At 38.2% G+C, this 23,641-nt stretch overlaps 3 protein-coding genes across 4 annotated transcripts; 1 reads left to right on the top strand and 2 right to left on the bottom strand.

The window, feature by feature from the left end:
- Positions 1–8,351: 8,351 nt before the first annotated feature.
- LOC125220325 (LEAF RUST 10 DISEASE-RESISTANCE LOCUS RECEPTOR-LIKE PROTEIN KINASE-like 1.3) lies at positions 8,352–11,798 on the top strand. Its single transcript, XM_048122484.1, has 4 exons — positions 8,352–9,123; positions 10,059–10,085; positions 10,164–10,481; positions 10,581–11,798. Exons 1-4 carry the CDS (start codon positions 8,352–8,354, stop codon positions 11,468–11,470), a joined length of 2,007 nt encoding a protein of 668 aa, XP_047978441.1. The 3' UTR covers positions 11,471–11,798.
- A 772-nt stretch (positions 11,799–12,570) lies between these two features.
- On the bottom strand, positions 12,571–14,490 carry LOC125185669. The gene is made up of 6 exons (XM_048082239.1): positions 14,130–14,490; positions 13,929–14,049; positions 13,770–13,851; positions 13,637–13,688; positions 12,966–13,020; positions 12,571–12,885 (listed from the first exon to the last, which is right to left on the bottom strand). The coding sequence occupies exons 1-6, from the start codon at positions 14,457–14,459 to the stop codon at positions 12,707–12,709; spliced, it is 819 nt and encodes a 272-aa protein (XP_047938196.1). The 5' UTR covers positions 14,460–14,490; the 3' UTR covers positions 12,571–12,706.
- Positions 14,491–14,812: 322 nt separating this feature from the next.
- LOC125222011 (golgin candidate 6-like) lies at positions 14,813–22,780 on the bottom strand. 2 transcript variants are annotated; one of them, XM_048124386.1, is made up of 20 exons: positions 22,645–22,780; positions 22,455–22,548; positions 22,254–22,306; positions 21,733–21,860; positions 21,584–21,636; positions 20,483–20,629; positions 20,344–20,417; positions 20,191–20,260; positions 20,060–20,113; positions 19,846–19,941; positions 19,562–19,612; positions 19,391–19,477; positions 19,169–19,282; positions 18,990–19,061; positions 17,776–17,961; positions 17,441–17,544; positions 17,313–17,361; positions 16,609–16,674; positions 15,704–16,471; positions 14,813–15,487 (listed from the first exon to the last, which is right to left on the bottom strand). In XM_048124386.1, the coding sequence occupies exons 2-20, from the start codon at positions 22,476–22,478 to the stop codon at positions 14,921–14,923; spliced, it is 2,763 nt and encodes a 920-aa protein (XP_047980343.1). In that variant the 5' UTR covers positions 22,479–22,548; positions 22,645–22,780; the 3' UTR covers positions 14,813–14,920. The 2 variants fall into 2 exon arrangements, with proteins under 2 accessions (XP_047980343.1, XP_047980344.1); XM_048124387.1 differs by having other exon boundaries at positions 22,455–22,526; positions 22,645–22,761.
- Positions 22,781–23,641: the final 861 nt, after the last annotated feature.

Raw genomic sequence — 23,641 nt, 5'->3', positions numbered from 1 at the left:
GTTTCTTTCTTGTTGTCGTTTAATTTGTGCTAGAATTTTGTTTCGTTGCTTTTTACCGAAGAACTTTTAATGAAATGGAGTTTTTAGTTCAAGCTTTGTTTGATCTAGTGTTTTCTGTGTTGATCGCTTTTATTCGCTTTGGATCTCCTCTGTTACTGCTTTCCCGTAGGTAGATCTACATTTTCATTTGTCAACTTGCATGAATTTAGTTTAATTAGCTTAGATCTGTCTTCGTTTACGTGCATTTCTAATGGCTCTATGTTTATTCTGCTTTATTTCGTGTTTTATGCCTATGCTTTGTTTTAGATTTATGCTCTTGTTTTCCGTCCAGTTGCTTAGAGTAGACGTAGAAGGAAGTCAGTTAAAACCGCCGTCTTCGTTACCTTTTCGTTGTTGTCAGCTTTTTGAGCCGTGCGTGCGGCTGTGTCAGTGGTCCTGCGTACCTTTATTCTTCCCCTTTTTAGCTTAGTCGATCCAATCGATTCCCTAGTTTTAAAATGTTTCTAGCTAATTGATCAGTTTCCCCTAGTTTAGTCTTAACCCCAAAAGTAAAGTGTGGTCGCAGCCAACCTTCCAAATGTCTCATTCCCAACCTCAACCGCATCCATCTCTGAGGGATTCGACCCTTGTTTCCCTTTACTAGGTTAATTAGTATTGTGGGTTAAGGTCTTGAACGCTCTCTTCATCTCTCGTTCACAGCCAGCGACCGGTAGTAGTTATCCAACTTGAACAGGTTGTCGGTTAGCTTGATCATGTTGTGTACTCTGCGTGTTTTAATTTACTTGTGAATTGTGAGTGCGCAAGGAGAAGCGGTTTCAGATTACGAATGGATGGAGAAAAGATTCTCATCTCAAAGGGATGGTCTTATTTCTACAAGAGTAAATTACTAGAGGCTGGAAGTGATTTGAAGTAGGACTTGTCGAACTCCGATGAACTAACTTTTAACGTCACTATATCCTAAGGTAATTATTAAACAATGTGTTTTGAATTATGAAGATTGTATAGTGCTTATGGAGATTGATAGGTTGATTTGTGTCACATGTTGTCGACCACTTGTACTGTAATGGTGTATATTTGTATGTGTAGATGCGACTTCTGGTGTGAAAATCGTGGAAATTCGCGAAGAACACAGATAGGAGTGTTCGAAATAGAGAAGATGGAAAGAGAGTTCCGCAGGATGACGATTTTTTTTTATTTATTTAAATTCACCCCAGGGGTGGAGGGTTAAGGCGGACCCACACCTATGCATTACCAAAGACAATAAAAACAAACACCGACTCGCCCAAAAGTGACGAGTCGCCAAGACCATTGAGAGTACAATGAGGGCTATACTATCAACTAGAGTGGCCACCTATCTACTCTTAACGAACCCTATTACAGTTGGAATGATGCCACCCGCATCACAAAATCAAGGTATCCATTGACCTCACAAATTGAGGTTGGTCGAACTTCCTCCCGGATCGATCACCTCAACATTGCCTATCCCAAAAGACATCGTCGCCACGTTGCTCCCCTTGAGGAGAGTCTCCTAATAGTTAGCTTTATGAGCACCCCTTGTGGTTGGTGAAAGGTGTATGTCGGTTTTCCTTTCCGTCGGTTTGACACCAATTGGAACCCATCTTCGTCAACTTGGATTTGCACCTTTGTTGGTGCTTTCACTCTTGATGTCCCGTCCGCACCCCCCTTCTCTTTGCTTGTCCTCGGCCCGGTTGCCTCCCTGGACGAGGCCTCTCGGTCCGGGTTCGGGGTGTGGGCGTCGGACGAAGGCTTTTTTGGCCTCCAAGCCCGTCGGTTGGAATCCGACCCGAGGTTGGGACGGGTATGAGAGGGTCGACTAGGCTCCTTCGTGGGCTGCTCCGCCTTTTTCTTCCTCAATGTGAAGCATGCTTCCTTGACGTTCCCAACATACTTGCATTCCACACAATACAAAGGGATACACTCCCACACCACCTTGTACCTAGTGTCCTTGCCTAGGATGTTGAGGATGATCTCTTCCGGTAGGTGTCGAGATATCAATCTCAATACAAATCCGGGCAAAGGTGAGTCGGTTTTGGTTCAGTGTTGCACGATCGGCTTGAATTGGCTTCCCTAAAAGCTTGTCAATCGCAATAAGGGCTGATTGGTCGTAGAGGTGGATTGGGAGACCAATCACCCTACACCACACCACGGCAATCGGGGATTCAAAGAAAGTGTCAAAATCCAGTGTCCACTTGAACACCCGCATATGATGTTGCTCTATATACCACACCGGCACTCCGTTAGGGCCATTGAGCATTTGGCTGTAGTATCGGGCATCCCGGAATTGAATGAGGATGTGTTTGGCATTAACAAACTTCCACTTGAAGCCATCAATGAATTGGATGTGGGATAGGGATTTTTGGATTTGTTGTGGTGTCGGGATGGTGTGGGAGAACTTCCCGATGATGGCGTGTCCAATCTTGTCCGCCAAAAGCTTTGTTTCGTCATTTGAGAAAGTGAGCGATGGAACCCCCTCGCACCTCCTGGCTGTTCCCAGCTCCTTATCATGTCCGGCAACAAGAGTCACCGGGTCGGTATCTGCTGCTCCTCCATTCTCTACCTCGGCACTTTGGTTCTCGAACTTGTCCCCAAGCGCCGGTTTGACACGGTGGTTCCAAGCCTTACCGAGTGGGTCATCATTGGAAACCATCGGCACCGTTGGACCCCCGAAGGGTGCAGCCGCGCTGCCTTCCTCAAATACCGGGTTTTCGGGTTGGGAATGACCATTATCATGCTGGGCCGTATTTTGCTCCGGCGAGTTGTCTGGCGCCGGCGTCGGCAGCTTCCCGTCGGCCTCAGCCTCGCCATCCACGTTGGCTTCCTTGGGCAAGGTGACTGTACTTGCATCAGATTTGAATTCAAAATTTCTTTCACTATGAGACAAGTCACATGTCTCACTATCTAGTGCACAACTAGACATTTCCGGAAATGGTGCAACAAGAATGGTTGACTCGGAAAGCATGTTGGCACCATCCCCGATCTGGATTTTGTCCTCATCCATTGTAGCTGGACTTGCAGCTACCTCCACTTGTGTTGACCGAGACATGTCTAGTGCAACGGCACTATTCCCCTCCGGTCGGTCATCCTCCGGCCGAGCTCATCTGCCCTGTTCCGGCAACAACTTCCGGCTGGCTCCAGGCCGAGCCTTCCTTTCGGCCCATAGAGAAGCCCAGCTCCCTCGCGACCAATGGGAGAGCTCCCGGCACCATTTCGGAAGCGCCATTGTTGGCCTCGAACGGACCAGGTCGCGCCTTCCTAATCCACCGGTCTCCCTTTCTATCACCGGTCGGCGAGCTCACCTTGACCTCTCCGGCAAGGGCATTAGTTCCACCATTACTTCCGGCAGCAAGCTCTTCGAGCTCAAACACAATCTTCTTCCTCACCCGCCCGGTCTCCATCAATGAGACAAGAGCATTTCGTTTTGTATTACCTTCAATTTTCCCGAGGTGAGGAGTGGCTGGCCTTTTCATTTTCCGCCTCGCTATCACTTTTCAATCCTTAGTTATTTTTAATCGAGCATTACTTAGATTTCTCTTCTTAGCTTATTTTGCTTTCGAATTATCTTTTACCTAGTTAACAAACTCTCGTATTTTGTTCTTTGCTGATTTCTACTTTTGCTTATGAATTTTACCGCCTCTTTCTACTTCGTTTGTTATGCATTTATGATGTAATCATTTCCGTAAATTTAGTGCATTTATGTTTATGTAATGGAATGTTGTTGGTAAAATAGAAATCTATAGTATTTTCAAGAGTTCTTGTTTACATGCTTTAGTTGTTTCTTTGATCTTATGTTGATTTATGCTTACCAGGTTGTTTATGTTCTTCGTATTTTGTTTCCATTGTCACTGTCCTCAAGCTTGTTAGTCTAGGAGAGCATTTGTGCTTAATTTTCTTATTAACCAAGTTTGATTTTCTGATGTTTGATCTTGTAGTGTGTTAGTTGGTAAAATTAATCTTATTTGTGTAGTGTTGGCGTGTAGATTGTGTTTTGGGTGCAAGCACCACTCCATTTCCAAAAAATTTGTGTTTAGGAATAGTAATCATTGCACTTATCGTCCTTTATGTACTTACTCAACATGGTTTAGGTTAAGCATATGTACACACACATGGGTAAGGTAGGTCGTGTTATGTGTGTTATGTTAGATTTATTTTTAGACAAACGATTCTGAGTATTGTTCAAACTTGCTCATTTACATAACTTGTCCAAGTGGTTTATCTGTTTACTTTCTTACTTGTTAAGTGTTTGACATGTCCCTCTATTTTAACAAACCTTTATCGTTGCATGCCTTAATTAAGTCTAGGTTGCTCATTTTAGTTACTTTCCCCAAGTTATTTAAATTACATTCAAATTTTCTTTAAATTGTCCAAGTTCCTACTTAGTTAAGTTAGTTTCGTTCATGTTCGTAGTTAGTTCCGAAATTAGAGTGTGGGGCATTGCCAACCTTTCTAATTGTAGAGATACTTAACAGATACTACCGTTCCTCATGAGTTCGATATCCCAATTTACCATATAATAATCTATAGTATCTTGGGAAGAGTAAGAACAGTTTTAGATCTTGTTGAGAAGTAGGACGCGTGCAAATGACACACGTGAGATCCACTTCGAAATGGCACTGCTCCCGGTGTTGTTATCTTGTTATATCTTTCTACATTTAATGTATATGGATTTTTACTTGTTTTATTGTTATTCTTTTTTCTTTTTGTTTTTGAGTAGGTCCTCATCGCCAAGGTTGATGCGTGATATTGAACTTGAGAAGAAGGCAAAGAGGTTGCATAAGAAAGCACGTTTGAATTAAATGTCCCATCACATGTATGATCCGATCAAAACCCTTTAACCTTATACGATTCCAACAAAATCAATATATAAGAGTAGGACCCATATTTCACTACCTTGTTCTACCCACTTTATTTTACAAAGTTAAATAATTTCTTAAAATCTGAGCCGGTATAAAAAATGATACATTTTGTCAGGTGGAGGGAGTAATATATATATCTTTTTTAATTGGTAGGCCTAAAATGTTGAGTACGGGAGATTTATTAGGAATAACAAACAAGTGAAAAGAGAAAATTGCGAATGTGTTGGCTACATATGTCGTGCAAGACATTTTTAAGCATTGAAGCTAAATCTTTTCCATTCATTAGGACACGAAAATTACCAAGTCTAAACATTTTTCAAGCCTATAAATACCCCTTATCCTAACTCATAATATGAATCATTCATAGCCTTCCTTTGGGGAGACTCCAAGGCTCCTCCCTCTCTATTCCATAACCTAATTCTTCCATCATTCTTGAAGATTCAACCTTGGGTTTTGTTTATTTATTTCATATCTTGTACTTTAATTATTGTTTAGTTCATTTGTCTATGGATGCTAAACAATTAGAATTTTGAGGATGGATAGTAATTGACTTTTATGTAGTTCTTTTTATGTTTAATGTCCAAAACTCGCTGCACTTGATTTTTCCTGAGCTTTTGTTCGACTAAATGGCCGTTACCTTGATTAAGTAATTCACTGATCGGTGATATCTTTGATTGGTTAATCTTTATGTGTTCATACAAGAATTGTGACATGAGTATTGATGCATGATAGAGAAATCATTGTATTGAGTCAGATGAATATAGAATTAATTAGAATAACTAAAAAGTTAGTGAAATCTTTATCCTTGAAATTCTACTATTTGTCTAATTCCATCTTATTTGTTTTTGTGTTTTGTTTCTTTTATTTTATTTATTTCTATTTAGTTTCATAATTTAAAATCCAAAACTATGTGTCTCTAAATAGAAATATATGACGTTAGTATATGATAGCCAATATATGACGTTATTTGCAATTCTATACCATGTGTTTTTGTCTTATGATAGCCAATTTTTTTGCAGGACATTTTCTTCCCAAAAAAATGAAACGGTAAATTACCTAAACGATGATATAATTTTGAGTAAACGCACTAAAGAATAAGACAAAATTGACTTTTATCCATATTAATTTAATCATTATAAATAAATATTCTACTCCTTCCATCCGTTATTTATAGTCCCTTTTAAATTCGGCATAAAGTTTGAATAAATTGTTTGACTTTGTAAAGAAAAATGAGAGTAAAAATTAGTAGAACGTTGGACTCTACTTTATATACTACTCCCTCCGTTACAAGAAAATGCATTTTTTTCTTTTTAATTCGTCCCACAAAAATATACACTTTTTAATTTTAGAAACACTTTTCTCTCTAATGAGGTGAGACTCATTCTGTACTAATAATACTTTTACCAATTGTGCAATAAAACCCGCATCCAACTAAAATTACATATTCTTATAGGACGGAGGAGTATTAATTTTATAATAAAATAATTTAATTGGAATCTACTTATTTAAAATGGAAAAAGTTTACAAAACTTTAAGCGGACGGATGGAGTATTTCACATTAATTATAAAACATATTTTATCTACCAACAGCTTAGACGAAAAAAAGATTTTCTTTGTCGTGATTAGGTCAGTTTTAATGCTTACTCTTATTTAATGCTAGTACTATAATTTTATTAGAAGTCAACTTCTAAATAATGCTTTAATAAGCTGTTTGTTTCTGGTCAACTTCTAAATATGCATGAATAAATTGTTTTTTTATTATCTTTTTGTGTATTTATTGTATATTAGTATTAGTATACATAATTTTTAACTAAGGCTCATATCTGAAGTCTTTTGTGTATTTAGTGGGGGATCTGGGGGCGGGAGGAGGTGATCACCCCCTCCGTGCGACTAACTTTTTTTTTTTTTTGGATGTAAAATTATTATGTCTGCTTCCTCTGTTTTCCTCCAACGTTACTCTGAAAATCGAAAAAATAGTCATGTCCACCATAAACCAAGCTAAATAGTATGTATCCCGCACCCTCCATTTCCGAATCCTGGATTTTCTACCGTGTATATTTATTACTCCCTTTGTCCCACAAAAGATGTCACACTCTCCTTTTTAGTTTGTCCCACAAAAGATGTCACATTTTCCTTTTTGGAAAAAGTTCTCGAAAATTATATTTTCTCTCTCCATTTGACACACAAAACAAAATCTTCTAAAATCCCGTGCCGTCCCACAAGTGTGACATCTTTTGTGGGACGGATGGAGTATATGTTCGTATACATATAATATATAACACACGCTCATATTTGAATTGTAACTAAGAAAGTACTCCATTCGTCCCAGAGAACAATACCTTCTTGAGACACTACAGGATTGTATACACTTTTAATTTAAAGAGTTTAAGTAAAAATAAAAAAGATTGTTGAATGTTTTAAAGTGAAAAAGATGAATAAAATAAGATAAAGAAAATATTGTTGGATGTTTTAAAGTACGAGATGAATAAAGTAAGAGGAAGAAAAGATTGTTGAGTGTTTTAAATCAAGAGAGGGGGATAAAGTAAGAGAGATAAAGAAGTAGGAGTATATTTTATTATTTTCTAAATCAGTAAGGGGTCATTTTCGATAGGACTGATAAAAAAGAAAGTGGATATTCCTTCTATCCCACTGAAGATGATCCACTTTTCTTTTTGGTTTGTCCCAACCAAGATGAACCATTACTAAAAATGGAAACACCTTTATCTTTACTTTATTCCATCTCTCTTACTTTTACTCTCACCACTAACACACAAAATAAATTTGCAAAATTCCCGTGCAACCTAAGGAGCTAGGAGGCGGAGAAGTTGGCGGTGACTCATAGGAGGTCTTTGTAGGTGAATTCTTGGATTTTGATGGGGTGGGAATGGGAATTGGAGAAGTTGATTTTGCAGGAGAGGTACCCCTTTAGAATTGGTGAGGGAGAGTGATGAATTGGTCGCCGGCAAGAGAGGAAGAGAGATGTGAGAAATTCTATTTTAGAATTTTTTTTAAATTTTTTTATTTTGTTTTAATTAATTACTATAGTCAAAATTTTGCTAATTCGCAGAAAATTGACGGAACCGTATGTTTAGGACCAAACCGACAGTGTTTTTGTATGTTTAAGTGCTTATTTTCAAAAAATAAATATTATTGACTAAAATCGTATTTTAGCCATTTATTTAGGATCAAAATAGTACTTTACTCTACTTTTATTGACATGAACTATCTGGTTGGTATTACAAAAGTGTGAATATAACTAGTTATACAGAGTTAGGTGGAACCATTTTTAAAAATCTGAAGCATATACGTAAATGTAATTACCCACTCAAGATTAAATAGACAGAAATCAAAGAAACTTTCAAAGTCCAACTATTAGTATACAATATCATGCACCAACCTCCCCCATATTTTTATTCTCTCCAACCACTGCCTAATTATATCCTCATACAACACCACATCGCTACCCTCACACCTCCCATGCCAATGCAATCCCAAAACACATTCCTTCTCCTCCTTCTCCTCCTCATCAAATTCTCCATCGGACCAAGCGAATCCGACAGCGAACTGTACTGGAAATGCAGCAACACCTTCAGCTGCGGCGCCAATATCAGCGGCATCGGCTACCCCTTCCGGGGCTCCACCGATCCAGACTACTGCGGCCATCGCAGCTTAGTCCTGAGGTGCGACGAGCGCAGTAATGCGACGACGATGGAGATGGCGGGGCTGACATACCGCGTGCTGGAAATGGATCAGGAGACGCTGAGGATCGCGAGGGAGGAGACGATGAGCAGCGCCTGCCCAGCCGTGATGGCGAACACCACCCTCGACTACTCGGTGTTCGACTACGCTGCCACCTGCATGAACTACACGTTTTTCTACGGCTGCCGTTTCGACGTCGACCCTGAGGCTGTGCACATGACGCGCGTGGCTTGCGGTGGAGATGGAGGAGACGCGTATGTGGCGCCTTGGGTGGTGCCTCCGCCTCCTGGGAGGGTTTGTGGTGCTAGCGTGGTGGTGTCGGGGGCTTTGATGCCGGTGGATAAGCCTCTGGACGCGAAGGAATTGGGGGAGGCTCTGAAGCATGGTTTCCAGATCAGGTGGAAGATGGAGAGCCAGAGCTGCGGCGACTGTAGGGCGTCGGGTGGCCGCTGCGGTTATGATTTGGCGGCCAACAAGACTGTGTGCTATTGCCCTCATCCGCCCTATATTTCTCATTCTTGCGCCCCTTCATCGCCCCCGACTTCCAAGGGTATCAACGACTCTGCCTACTTTTAATTATTTTCATTTTAACTTACATGATTGCATTTCATATAAATACATTTACCTAAACGCAAAACTCTATACATTCTACAAACTCTAAACTATAATATAGACCATTAAATTTAAAGATTTGTCATACATCAAATGATCAAATTTTGCAATCTAGATCATAGTTGAGAGTTTGGAATATGTAGAAGTGCCTTCAATTCAGTCAAATTTAGTATTTAACTGGACACACAATGTGTCCAGTCAAATATAGCACTCATTCGTTCAGTAATAAATATCCCATTATTTATTAGCTTAGATTTCGAAAATAATTTTGATTTTGTAAAGAAAAAGTGAGAGAGAAATAATGAAATGCAAATTTTACTTTTATACATTGGTTTTATAATAAAATGTGAATATAATGAAAGTAGGTGAATTAATGTAAGGTTCATTTTCCAAGTATAAATAAAATTGAAATGAAATACTTCGTTCGTCCCTTATTAATTGTCCACATTTGTTATTTTCGTCTATCCTCGATTAATTGTTCACTTTTACTTTTTTTTAACCACAAATGGTAAATAAATCTCGCATTCCAATAACATATTCAACTCATATTTTAGTAACTGATACATAAAAATGTGAGTCATATTCTATTAACTTTTTCAATCCACTTTATTTTACTCTTCTAAGTTAGATTATATCATTGATTCGTGTAGATAACATTAGTTGCATAAAATTTGTGTCTCTACTTGCATTATTGTCCTGCTTACTATTGAAATAGATCATAAACTTATTGGTTGTATGAATAGTTAGGCTATTTAAGTTTATCTCTTTCTGAGTTGTGTTATGGATGTTTGAAAGTAGGCCTAGTTTTGCTTATAAAAATCCTAAGGTTGGGTTGGTACACACTCTTATTTTGTGATTTCTTGGCTGATGCAGGAAACACAAATACAGCAAGGACTATAGGTGGCATGCCATCCCAACTCTATACTATATGTTCTTTCACACAAAATGTTATGCTAAAAAAGGAAGCTTAATTTGCAGGTCTTTTCGTCGGTGGGGCTGTTCTTGCTGGTGTTGGCCTGGGATGGATGGCTTTCCATTGCAGACAAAAGAGGAAGCAGATGCTGTCATCTCGAACCGCAACCAAGGAAGTCACTTCTTCCCCTTCCACGAAAGGCCTCCTTTCCCTGCCTTCGAGTAATAGCATCCCGTCATATCCATCTCCCAAGTCGGACTTTGGTAGGGGAAGTTCGTATTTTGGGGTGCAGGTCTTCAGCTGCACCGAACTTGAAGAAGCCACTAACAAATTTGATCCTTCTAGACAGCTTGGAGATGGTGGATTTGGTACTGTATATTATGGTTCGTATACTCACTCCCCTTCATCATCCACATGGATAAATTTCATTATTTTGTCTTCTCTTTTTCGAGCACAAGAGCTGAAAACAACATTTCAAACAGGGCTACTTTCAGACGGTCGTGTAGTTGCAGTTAAGCGCTTATACGAGAACAATTACAAGCGCACAGAGCAGTTCATCAATGAAGTTGAGATTTTAGCACGGTTAAGGCATCATTACCTTGTGACACTCTATGGTTGCACCTCTAGAAGAAGCCAAGAGCTACTGCTTGTGTATGAATATGTACCAAATGGGACGGTAGCGGATCATCTGCATGGAAAACGTGCCAAATCGGGCTTGTTGTCTTGGTCTATTAGGTTGCAAATCGCTGTCGAAACTGCTGATGCTCTATCTTATCTACATACATCAGATTGCATACACCGGGATGTCAAAACCAGCAACATTCTTCTGGACAATGATTTCCATGTAAAAGTTGCTGATTTTGGGTTGTCGAGGCTATTCCCAAGCAACGTAACTCATGTGTCCACTGCTCCACAAGGGACTCCCGGCTATGTCGACCCTGAGTACTACCAGTGCTACCAACTCACAGAAAAGAGCGACGTGTACAGTTTTGGGGTTGTGCTAATTGAGCTTATATCATCACTGCAGGCAGTGGATACCAACAGGCAACGCCAGGACATCAATTTATCGAACATGGCTGTCAACAAGATTCAAAACCATACATTGCACGAGCTGGTTGATTCAAGTCTTGGATTCAACACGAATAGTTCTGCGAGAAGGATGGTTACGTTGGTTTCAGAATTGGCTTTCAGATGTCTGCAGCAAGAGAAGGATATGAGACCTTCGATGCAAGAAGTGCTGGATGCTTTGAAAGGGATCCAGAATGAAGATTCGAATGCTCATAAGGTAGAAATTGTCGACCTCTTCATGGACGGCGACGCTGGTCTACTCAAGGGTAGCACTACACCCAAGTCACAAGATTCACTTCCTTGACACTGCTCAAGTGTCTTCACTGCCAATCTATGCGGCTTTGAGCTGCTTCGGGATGAATGGATGCCACCACCTCGACCTAATATAGCTGATAAAGTAAGGCGCACACATGCACTTGAAGTTGAATATGTACTTGAATCTTGATTTGGCAGATTCCCAGGTATGTACAAATCTCAAAGATCTTGAAAGTGAGTAGTATATAAACATGTTAATTGTGAAGAGTGTATGATCATGTGCAAGAACAATGCCACATTTTGTATAGTAATGTATCATGTCTTCCCATTGGACTTTATCAAGTGCAACATTCCTAAAGAATAGACTTGACACTGCTCAAACTGTGTACCATAAACCTAAAATTATTTTTGTCAAAGTTTTTCCAAGTGCATTTCTCTTATATAAAAACTTATAGACAAAATTCCGTTACGTACATGACATTCTTTATATAACTACATAGGTTATTTATACTCTCTGTCCGCTATTTAAAGATACGTTTAAACTGACGGATTTAACAAATTGTTTGACTTTAACAAGAAAATTAATAATAAAAAAAAAAGTTAATTGAATATGATCATATTTTATATTTTAATTAAATAGTAAAATGTAAGTATAATGACTTGTGGAGTATGAGGTCCACTTATCAAAAATGGAAAATAAGATTTTAATTGACAGATAGCCCGGAATGAGAATATAACATAAATTAAGACAGTGCACGGTGAGGTCTACATAATACACAAGCAGAACCACGTAAACCGTGTGTCATCTTTATTGCTCGTTTCTTGTCGATCATCGATAAATCTTAACATGAAGTGCTGAAGTGGAAGTGTCCTATAGGATCCAGTATCGGAGCCGAACTGTTATATTAAGCTAACTATTGCATGTCCACTTTTGTTTGCATTTTAAAATTTTTAAAACTTATTTTTGTTGGATTTTTATTTTTTTAGGACGAGTTTGGTTTGCGTGAAATGATGGAAAAGTACATTTTCGAACTCTTTTTTAGCTGTTTGGTTTCCTTGAAATTTTAGAGTAAACTATAAATAGTTGTGGAACAATTGCGTGTAGCCTTTTCATTTTTTATGAATTACTATCATGGAATGTCATGGACATAGAGGGATAATCAGTGTATTTAATTAGAATAAAAATGGTTCATCATTGTTAGGCGAATTTTTGTCACAATGATTCCAAAATACAAAGAAATGTAGATGGTGATTGGTGGTGAAACAGGCCACCACACTCTGTGGATTACTTGTGAAAAATCTTGGCTATGTAATGCAGAATATTGAGAGTAGTGGTTAGAATGCAAGCTGTGAGATTCAGTAGCTTGATGTACCAGGCTAGGAATGGACTTATCACAGGATGTATGCCGATGCTGTATGCCTTTATTAGTACGCGAAACATAGTATGCGGGCTCTTTAAGAACCCTGTATGAGCAAACGGGCGACGTTGTGTTAGTATTGTATGTTCAGGAATAAGGATTCTGAAATGGGGATTGGTTTATTACATTCTGTAGCTGCTGGAAATGCATCGAATATTGAAGTCACACTCTTGAATATAGCCTGATTTTCAGTGAACAGCATTAACAAGTAAGAAAATCGTCACAATCTACACCTGTGTTAAAAGGATATTATCCATCAATTCTTTCCACATGTTTTTGGTAAGAACGTCCAGTTTTTTGAAAAACTAGCCTTTAAAGGCTGAAAGCATTTTGGAAAGAATTTTTTTTTTTTCCAAATGTGCAAAAATCCTTCTAGTGATATTACACCAAAGTTCACATATGTGTGGCGATATTTCTAAAAAATAGGGGCCATAGATGATATTTTTAGCAAGAGTTTAGGGGCTAAAAATGTAGTTCTCCTTAATGGTTAATGTACAAAATTGCCCTTTAAGTAAAAAAAAATATCAAAGGGGCAAAAAAGACTCAAAATAGTGCAAAAGTCCTTCCAGCGGTACTATATCAATATCCATAGACATAGATATCTGGTGATATTTTTAAAGAATAGGGACCGCGGATGATAATAGTGCAATGTTCAAGGACAAAAGATGTAGTTCTCTCGATGGAGAAAAGAAGAAACTGTACCATGCCTAATAACAAATATGCTAAATGTTTCATTTTTACAATGAATCTTGTGTATTGCATTTATGAATGTTGTTCAAAAAGATAGATTTTAGTACCAGTGCCACAACTCCTAATTTGATAGGTGATTCAATGAAAACTTGTGCTTTCCTGCAAGTGTTTATTTAAAATGTTATTTATGTTTCTCTGATAACATTATAAAGGAGATGGTAAAGAATTGAGCCAAGATACTTGATAAGTAGTTTATCTTCATTCACTGATAGTGAGAAACAGCTGCTTCCTCTAGTAAAAGGGACCTCTATCTTTTTCCAATCTGCAATCAGATTGAAACATGTTTGGGGCTTGATAAGCATCAATAAACAATAATGAATGAACAGATTAGAAAGATACCCAAGTGCCAATTGAAAGCAACTGTATAGTCGTTCCCTTCGCATACAAGCTCAACATTAAATCTCATGTTTCTGTGATCACCCATGCACGTGGTAAGTTGTTCGAGGAAATGCATAACTTCCTGAATTTAGCATGCAAGAGAAAAGTGGTTAGGAAGAAATGAAGAAGTCCCGTTATGTCTTATAGGAAAACAGAAGAGACCTTTTTCCCTTGGAACGGTTTAGGGAAAAAATAGTCCCGGAAGCAACAATCATTAGCTACCAACGCTTCCAGTTTCGTCAAGTTCTTTTGATTAATGGAAGAGTAGAACTCCATGATCGTTCGAGCTGCAGGAGAAAGTGAACTAGTGTCGGAGGTAGGACTGCTTGGTGGAACCACAAATAGGTTGTATGGTTTTCTTCTTGTAGGCTTAAGTGGTTGAACTGTGTTTGATTGTCTAAGTGGGATGTTAGAAATGGAAAGGTTTGATGTTCCTTTTGTTGGTATAAACTGCACAGAAATGGAAGTGCTGAATCCTATGGCAGCTGCCATTGTAGAAGATTGATATCTGATTTAGCTGCGAATAGTATTTTTGCATTGATGCAATGAGACATACTATTATTTGTGGGTATACAAAAACATGTATAGTTGCTTCGGAGTTGGAAAAGGAATAATGGTCTGTTGCTCTTTTTGTGGGCTTGATTAGATGTCCATGCCTTGAATTGTAAACTAGGAATTGCTTCTAGCAAATCAATACATAGGAATAAATCACTTTGGTTTGCTTTTATAATGATTCATGTGTTTACTTTCATATATATATATATATTGGATTTTTGAGAGAAGATGAACAAATATGGTTTTCAGAAAGAGGGAGACAAATCAGTCCTCGGTTAGTATTTACAACAAAAACATAAACACATTCGATAAATTTCCAAATGATAAATTATTACAACACTGTACAGTTACCACATCATGTTCATGTACAAATAAAAGAAAGATTAATAATTTGAGAATCAGTCTTCTTCATCCTCCTCGTCGTCATCATCGTCTCCATCAAGTCCCATATCTTCTCCGATGCCGTCCAGCAATGTAGCGGCATCAACCCCCAACTCCGACAGCCTCGCGCTAAGCTTCTCCACCTTGCTCTGTTCTTGCCCAAGGCAGACCAGCAAGTCATTCAATTCAGCTTCACTCTCCCTTTGGGCTTCTTCCCTTGCTTCAGCTTTTATTGCCTCGACGTCAGCAGAGGCGAGGACTGATCCACCACTCTTCAATGCTTTGACTTCACGTTCTAGTTGAAAATTAACCTCTTCAAGGCTATTATATGCGGCAGACAAACTTTTTAGATCAGATTCCATTTTACTCGCGGCACTTTGGTGCATTGATGCTTCAGCTTCAATTCTGCTTTTCTCTGCTTTGAGGGCTTCAAATCGTTGGGAAGTCTCATGAAGATCACGACGCAGAGTTTCAACTTGAACTCTTTCTGAGCCAGCACTAACTTTACGTTCAAGCTGGGACGGTTCACTCCCCCCTACTCTTGCCAGGTCCTCAGCCAGAGTAGCATTCCGACTCAAAAGTTCCTTCAGAAGATTTATATCCAAAGAATGTAAGATAAAATGCAAAAGAGTAGGTTCCTCAGAAATGGGACCTCAAGTTGAGCATATGATGAGCAAAAGGTTGAACTTGCACAAACGGTCCATAGTTAAACTTGATAAAACTAATTTACTAAAAACCCTTCCTATATTAGCAGCTATAAACGAAACAGAGAATTTTCATTACTAGATCAATGAAAGTACCTGTATTTCAAGGCATTGCTTCTCCACAAATCTTTTTAGACGTTGGATATACTCCTCGTCAATTTCCCCAGATTTCTGTTCAAGTTCTGCGGGTACCACAGCAACTTGGGTCTTTGGGTGACTATATATTTCCACAATTTGCTCTCTGATCTTAGCATCTAATCTCTTCACAAAGTCAACAAACTGTGAATCAAAGACCATTGAAAGCATCGAATAGTCATCACTGTTAGGATCAATGCTGTCATCTTCTTCAACATTCTCAATCTCAGACATGCTAGCAGCATTTGACCTACTCAATGGCTTGCGAGTCAGAGATGGTTTTGCAGAAGTGAAAAGCGAGCTGTTCTGCATTTCATTGAACTTGGAAAAGTATGATGTGAGACCGATTTTCTGACTTACGGCATCTACAATGCTAAAAGCATTCTTTCCATTGTCAATCGTTTTATTGTATGATATACACACTCCTAAGAGTACAGCAGCCAATCCCCTTACACATACAGTCGCAGTTTGATCGGACATTAACTCCAGCAGATATGTTAGATGGGGATGTGAATCGAGGAAGCAATCAACAGCAGGTGGACAGTCAAACAGCCAAATAATTAGCAATTTCAAGATAACTGGATGACTATACACAGATCCAAATGTGCTAGCTTTTCCATCTTCACTTTTCTTGGACGACGCAAGTGCCAGGTACTTTACCAAACGGTGCATCAAAGGCTCTGCACATCCCAATGATCGCGTAGGAGCTTCAAGTTCAACTTGAAGAACCTGCATCAGCCCATTGTCAGTCAGACTGAGTCGCTATGGCTCTTGGATAGAACGAGCAACTCTTAGAGAACAAGGATATACAAATATTTATGTTGAAAAAAGATATACACACATGTACATGAAATGAAATTTCATACCGTCTCCTTGCACTGGATATTATCTTTCAAAAGATGAGATAGGACACTTGCAGCTCTGCAGCAAATCTGTACAAATTGGGGAGATGATTTGACAGTGGATACTTAATGAAATTCGATCAACATCACCAAACAGTCAAACCTCTTTCACATTGTATCCTTGATTTTACAGATAGTGAACTACCACAACTATATAGAAGGTGCCTGACTATTTCAAAATTTTGGAGACCAAAAGCAAAACTCAAAATCAGATTTTCCCGTGCAATGAAATGTCTGACCAAGTCAGATAAAACTCAGTAGCCTCAGGATCACAGATTTACTGATTGCAGAAGGAAAACAAAGAAAGGACAAATCAGATCTTCTTATGCAATGAAATGGCAAATATTCCCTAATTCAAAATTCATAAAAATACAATGGCCAGATAGATAACCAATCCAGCTCAAGAGGACATATTTTTCTAAATGGTTTCAGTTACGGATAACGGATGGAAGATTTACAAGCGCGGGGATCGGGGAATTGTTTGGCCAAGCAACAACGTGGAGGACAAAGAGACCTAGCGGGTAGAGAAGGATCCGGAAGCAGCAATCTCGGCATTTGTTATAGTTGTTATTTAGGTTCCTAGCTTTCGTTAGTTTGTTATAGTTGTTATTTCTGCTCCTAATTTATTGTGCCTCAAGGAGCAATTCACATGAAATCTACAGCATTACCTCAAGGTCATCATCACTTTCACTCGACGTCAGGCCATTCAGTAGCATGCTGCAAAATTCAGTAATATCAGACATTTAATCAACAGCTAAAAGGGTAGAATAGATAGACATCTGAAAATAAATATAACCTCCCGAATGATGCATTAACATCCTCCTCAAAGGGAGAACGAACTGTTGAGCTTGATTGAGGATGTAAGCTTGAAACAAGCATTGATTGGCCATCAGGATTTTTCTATTCCAAGGTGGAAGATCATAAGGACATAAGGGCTCATATTAGAAAAATAAAATATGAGTGTATACAAAAAAGAGTAATAAAACAGTTCGAAAATTGGCATCTTACATGCGTGGATATTAGAATTTACCAAATTTAGGAAACATAGTTGTTGATAAAAACATGGATATCCAACATTTATGTCTACTTGCTTAACAATAATATAGCTGGCCTAAGACTAATAATACAAACCTCACAGAAGTTCTTAAGAACATAGTCAGCTGCAACGAACTCTTGTGTGCTAGAAGCACGCAAGATAATTCTGAGGATAGAATTTAATGCGGGCTCAACTTGTGGCTCCTCTCCAAGTAATTTACTTGCAAGGGCATCACGATTTTTTGCATGATTAATCACCAGATCTGCAATGCATCTGAGTGCCTGAAATGGTTATAGCAATGCAAGTGAAAATATGCACTTCAAGAAAATTACAAATACCATGCACTTCTTAAAAATTCCAACATGTTGTGTGTCAACCAACTTTTAGCTAGTGGTTCACCAAAGGAAGCATGTACAATTGTGGGGAAAAACTCATTCTTTACTCAAAGTAGTCATATTGAGGTTATACAATATTGTATATAATGTAGAGTAAAGGGGATTCAGACCAAAAATATAAGCTTGTGCTGGATTACAAGTGAATAAACATAAACAATATCCAAATAAACACGAAGCAATCATCATAATTCTCTTCTGCCCAAGGGCCAGGCACCATGATTAGATCAAGAATAATACCCTAGACAACTTCTTTTAAGAAGAACCCTTTCATTTCCTAGGTTAAGCCAAAGCCCACGAAAGGATTCCACTGCCAAACTAACAATTAAATCACAAAACTAACTGTATACATAGTAAAATAACTAATCATAACATAGAATGAGCCAGTCAGGTGCAGCTATGCGGGCCTCCCTCTCCCTCACATATATTCTGCTTGTAACTTATGAGGTGTGCATTGCTTCCAGAGAAAACCATAAGATATAGAGTAAAATGTCAACCACTTATTATTTAATCAAAGTAATACTTAACTGTCTTAGGATCTTATCTACCCTTCTAACTCATTCTGATTTGATAAATCATAATAGTAGTCTCTGATATATATCGTTTGAGTCTTTGACAACTGAAAAATTGCTTCCTTCAGACATTTCAACATGTTTTTGGTGCAGGAAAAACTTCAAAAACACCTAATGAAATTTTCTATAGTTTGAATCACCTTGATGGCTCCTGGTAAAGCTCATAGATACATTCTAAAAGAAATTAAAACAAAAAAGTGGATGTTTACATTAAAATCCATTCACATCAGCGTTCATAAAACATTAAAATCCATTCACACCATTGCAGAGAAATGATAGAGCACTGGATAAAGAATGGACTCAGAGTATGAGAAATAATTCATTCATAAGGAATGGCTATCTCACCATACAACGAAGAGAAACAGGAGCCCATTGACTCTCTACGCCAAGCATCAAAAGATGGTCCAACACTTTTTTCTGAAAGTATAGAAAAAGGTTATCTGTGAGACTAAAACTAGTGCAAAGTAAGATTAGGTAGAATCTGTCAGATTCATAATGTAAAATTTTAAACATCGAACTCAAACCTGCACCAAGACAGTCCTATTTGTCAACCCGTTGGAGTCTCTTCCAGGATCAGTTTGTAGATCAGCATTTACCAACAAAGTTATCGTATCCAATACACTGAGTAGATTGATAGTCTATTGGCAATGAGTAGAATGCAGGAGAAAGTTAGAATGAGCGCTTAAGCAACCTCATTTGCTGGAAGTAAAAAATATGAGCCAGCTAGCAGTAAGAAAAGAATTAACCTTTTGCTGTGTGAACTTATACGTGGTTCCTCTGAGCTTCAAGATTGGTACCAGTGGATCAAAGCCAATTGTCTCCCTAAGCAATACCTACAGCACCTTAAAAGCGGTAAGAAAATTCATATAGCTGTATTTAGAATCGTATGAGAAAGGTGGATTATAAATGTGCAGAACCTGATTTGAGGTGTTATTTCGAAGAAGATTGTTTAACAGTTCCAGACAGTCCTGTTTGCAAGATCAAAGAGCAGATTGATTACATATTCTCCTATAAATACAATGTTATCTGTATTTACATATAGCTGTATTTACAGATTGATTACATATTCTCCTATAAATACAGGTCGTAACACACAGATCAAATTTACTAGATTGTCAAAAATTATATATAGTTAACTACAAATGCTTAATTGAAAATCATAAAACATATACAAACAATCAGTAATAAGTGTGCTGAACACCTGTACTACAACACCTCCTTCAGAACCACCCTCCTCACTTATGATACTAAATATCTTCTCAAAAGCGCCTTCAAAGACCAGAATCTTTTGAATCTCCTGGATGTCAAATGTCACAATGAATGCCAGTAATAAGAAATGAAGTATATTATTATCAGAGAGAGAAAAAGAAACTTATAACAGTGATATATATTATATATTTTAGAAACAAACTTGCCTCAGCTTCACGAGTCAAGTATGTTAGAAGCAGCAAAGCCTCATTGCGTATAACCTTCAAATACATAGACGAGTGCAATTATATATCAGTCTGAATGGTGAAAAATAAATAGGTATCCAGTAAAAAAATACCTCACGATCCATGAGCATATCCACAAGCCTTGTTATACCACGGGGAATAGTTAGAATAGCTTCCTGCAGCCTATGGAAATACCCAACAGCATGCTCTTAGACTAGCTTGAGAGGATCAATGTCTTTTCATGAACAAAAAAAGAAATAAAATACCTAGTTGGAGACTTTGTTAGAAGTGCTGTCAACAACTGCAACGTATAATATCGTATATAGAAATCCTCCTCGGACTGCAAAAGTATCAAATTATTCACTGACGATAAGATACAAGTTCAATGTAAGAAAGCACTCTTACCAGAAGAGACAGTAGAAGAGAGATGTTTTCTACTTCCCTAGAAAGTAGGTCACTGTTCATCAAAGCTGGCTGAACCTCATTCTTCGATAATTTTGGATGCTGAGTAGGACTTACAGCACTTACAAGAGTTTCAATAGCCCCCCGTAACTTCATAAATACAGTACCGAATCAGGATAAATAATAAACCAGTACTAAAGTGGATACTCAATCGATAATGCACAATGCAGAAATAGTCTCTCTTTTTATTTTCGTATGTCCACCAAAATTAGTCTCATACTAAAAATGAAAAGTTACTCCCTATTTATTACTCATTTTTTATCTCTCTCATACGTTATCCACATTTTCTTTCTCTCTCCTACTTTACCTACTTTATATCTTTCTCTCACATACTTTACCAATTTCACATTAAAACCTGCGTCGCCCACAAATGGGATTATTTTTAGTGGCCGGAGGGAGTATCAGCTAACAGCTAGGGATAGTATCTATTGGCCATAGAAGTTTACATAAAAACATTATGGACAGAATATCATATTAGAGTCCACAGCCACTTGAGGAACTCTTACACATGAGGTACTAAAAATATCTGTGAATGGTGTCAAAAACTGTCAACAAAATGAATCAGTTGAAGACATTGCAAATACTGCTTTTAAGAGCTACTCCCTCCGTCCACGATTATAAGGCCAAATTTGACTGGGCACGGGTTTTAAGAAATGTAATAAAAATGGAATGAAAAAAGATAGTGAAAGGTGGGTCCTACTTTTATGTATTAATTTTATAATAAAATGTGAGTGAAGAGTTAGTGGATTGTGGGGTCCATTACCAAAGTAGTAAAAAAGCAAATGGGAAATTTATTGGTGGACGGACGAAAATGATAGTCATGGACGTTTATTGGTGGACGGAGGGAAAAATATGTAGTTGTCAAGCCTTTGGTTCAAGAACAGACTTGTATCCACATCCTATTCAAATAATAAATGCATGTTCAAATTGAGTATAATGGAGAATTGCCAACAATGGATATATTTTCCAGAATGTAACACTAAATACTAGGTAACAAAGTGATGAATTTAGAAAAACTCAAGTCAAGGGGCAAAGAGTTCAGACCATTTCTACATCATCGCGCTCCTCCTTTAAGACACTCAACAGTACCGGAAAGCCTGCACTAACATTGAGTTTAGGGCATAAATGACATTTTACATGATAAAGCGTAGAATCAGAGAGCTAGCTGTTCCATTAAGAAAAAATGAACTAACCCATTGCACCAAAAGCTAATTGTGCAGCATGACTTTCTGCCACAATAGACTGAAGTTCAGTCATGGCATTCCTCCTGTCGTCAGCTAGTGTGCCATTGCTAATGCGATCAAGCAAGCGCTCCACATAGCTGTCGATAAAAATGGCCATGAACAAATTAAATTTGAGAAGCGGCCAAACAAAACAAGACAAACTTCAAACTGCTCAATCAAAGGAAGATAACAAATATAGCACATATAGAAAAAAAAACATCTATTTTATTTTCCTCATCAAATGATCTCTTATCAGTATAATTTGTTTATTGAGGTTGCAATTGGAGAACATAAATACCAATCCTACTAAAAAAGCAGAACAAAAGGAACCCCAATCTTAAGAGGAGGCATTCTGTATGAAGTTGAGCAGAAACCGAGAAAGACAAGATTCATCAATGTTACTCCAATTGTAAAGCAGTTATTAGTATATTCAGTGGGACGTGCATCACATACACATTATGAATAAAAGAAGCATGGATGGATAAAATCACCTGTCATCATCCGAAGTCGAATTATCATTCCCAAAAACGCGCCCCACCACACCCTGCAGCAACATTCAAAAATGCAGATAATAGCACCCAAAACTTTAAATTAGCTAAGCAAAAAAAAACCCTAAGTTAGTTTTAAAAGATCGTAGACAGAGAGAAAATAGGGGTTAACAGTAGATTAGTCGACTATAAACAAAACATTACCTGATACTTCGATACGAAATCCATCCTGCCCTCCCCGAAAGAATTGAAGCTTCCCGAGCTCCAAGCAAAGTACTGCACAAACCGAATATTCCAACTGCACAGGTCAAAGGTTTTGATCGCAACATTAAGAGAGATGTTTGAAAAAACTCGCAATTTGGAAACAGAAGGGCAATAATTCACGAATATATACCGAGAATTTAAGAAGAGAAGCAAACACGTGAAGACCGGAGAAAAGCCCCAAACTGAGAAGTAGGAGAATGAAAGAGAAGGAGAAAGAGATCGTCGGAGAGAAAGGGGATGGTATATAAATGGATCGGGTCAAGAAAATCAATTTGGGTTGGGCTGAGAGCTTGATACAAAATCTTGACTTATAGTGCCACGTCACAAAGTGGACATCAATTTCATGTCTTTTATTAGTTCATTTTGTTTAATTACTTTGCTTATATTTTTAGTTAAATTTTAGTATTTTAAAAGAAAAAAATAATTACGAATTTAAAAATTATTTAATTAAAACTCCTAAACTCATATTACCTCTTTCACTTTTATGCAAAAATTGGTAAAATAATGCTACAACATCTGATTCCTACATATCTATCTTAGGATTGTAGATATATAATATTTAGGAAACTATTAAAATTATTCCTGTCCATATCATCTAGGAGTAAATAAAATATATTTATTTCAATAGATATAGTCAATAATTAAAATATTCCTAAAATCTAGGGAAATCTTCTCAAAAAAATATTAATGATTTCTTTTAATTTCAAGAATTAAAAATTATAAAATAATATATTTATCGATATCTCGTCGATCGAGGTTTGCACGAATCGATGTCGATGAATATCCAACGACCACTTCACCGGCATAGTGACGCGTCGCCATGCTCCCACCGGTAGCCCGCGACAAACGTGGCTGCCTTCGGCTTCCCTCAGCGGCGAAGACGCCGTTCAACACGAGGATGCGCATGGCATCACTCGCACCCTCCGGCGGCGCCGCGCTACTCCGGTCGATGTCGCTCCTCCGTCAGTGACCTTGCCTCAACCAGCGGCGACCGCCCTAGGCGGTGTAGCTCTCGGTTCAGCGTTGCACAAGTCAGGGCTCGACTAGGGTTAGAATTCCGTGTGGGTTAGGGTATTGCGATGGAAAACTCCCGCTGCTCTCAGACGAATAGTGGTTCTGTCGATGTC

Source organism: Salvia hispanica, chromosome 4 (assembly GCF_023119035.1).
Source record: "Salvia hispanica cultivar TCC Black 2014 chromosome 4, UniMelb_Shisp_WGS_1.0, whole genome shotgun sequence".
Lineage (NCBI taxonomy): Eukaryota > Viridiplantae > Streptophyta > Magnoliopsida > Lamiales > Lamiaceae > Salvia > Salvia hispanica.
Note: the sequence above shows the minus strand (reverse complement) of the source record. Positions and strands in the feature narration are given on the sequence as shown.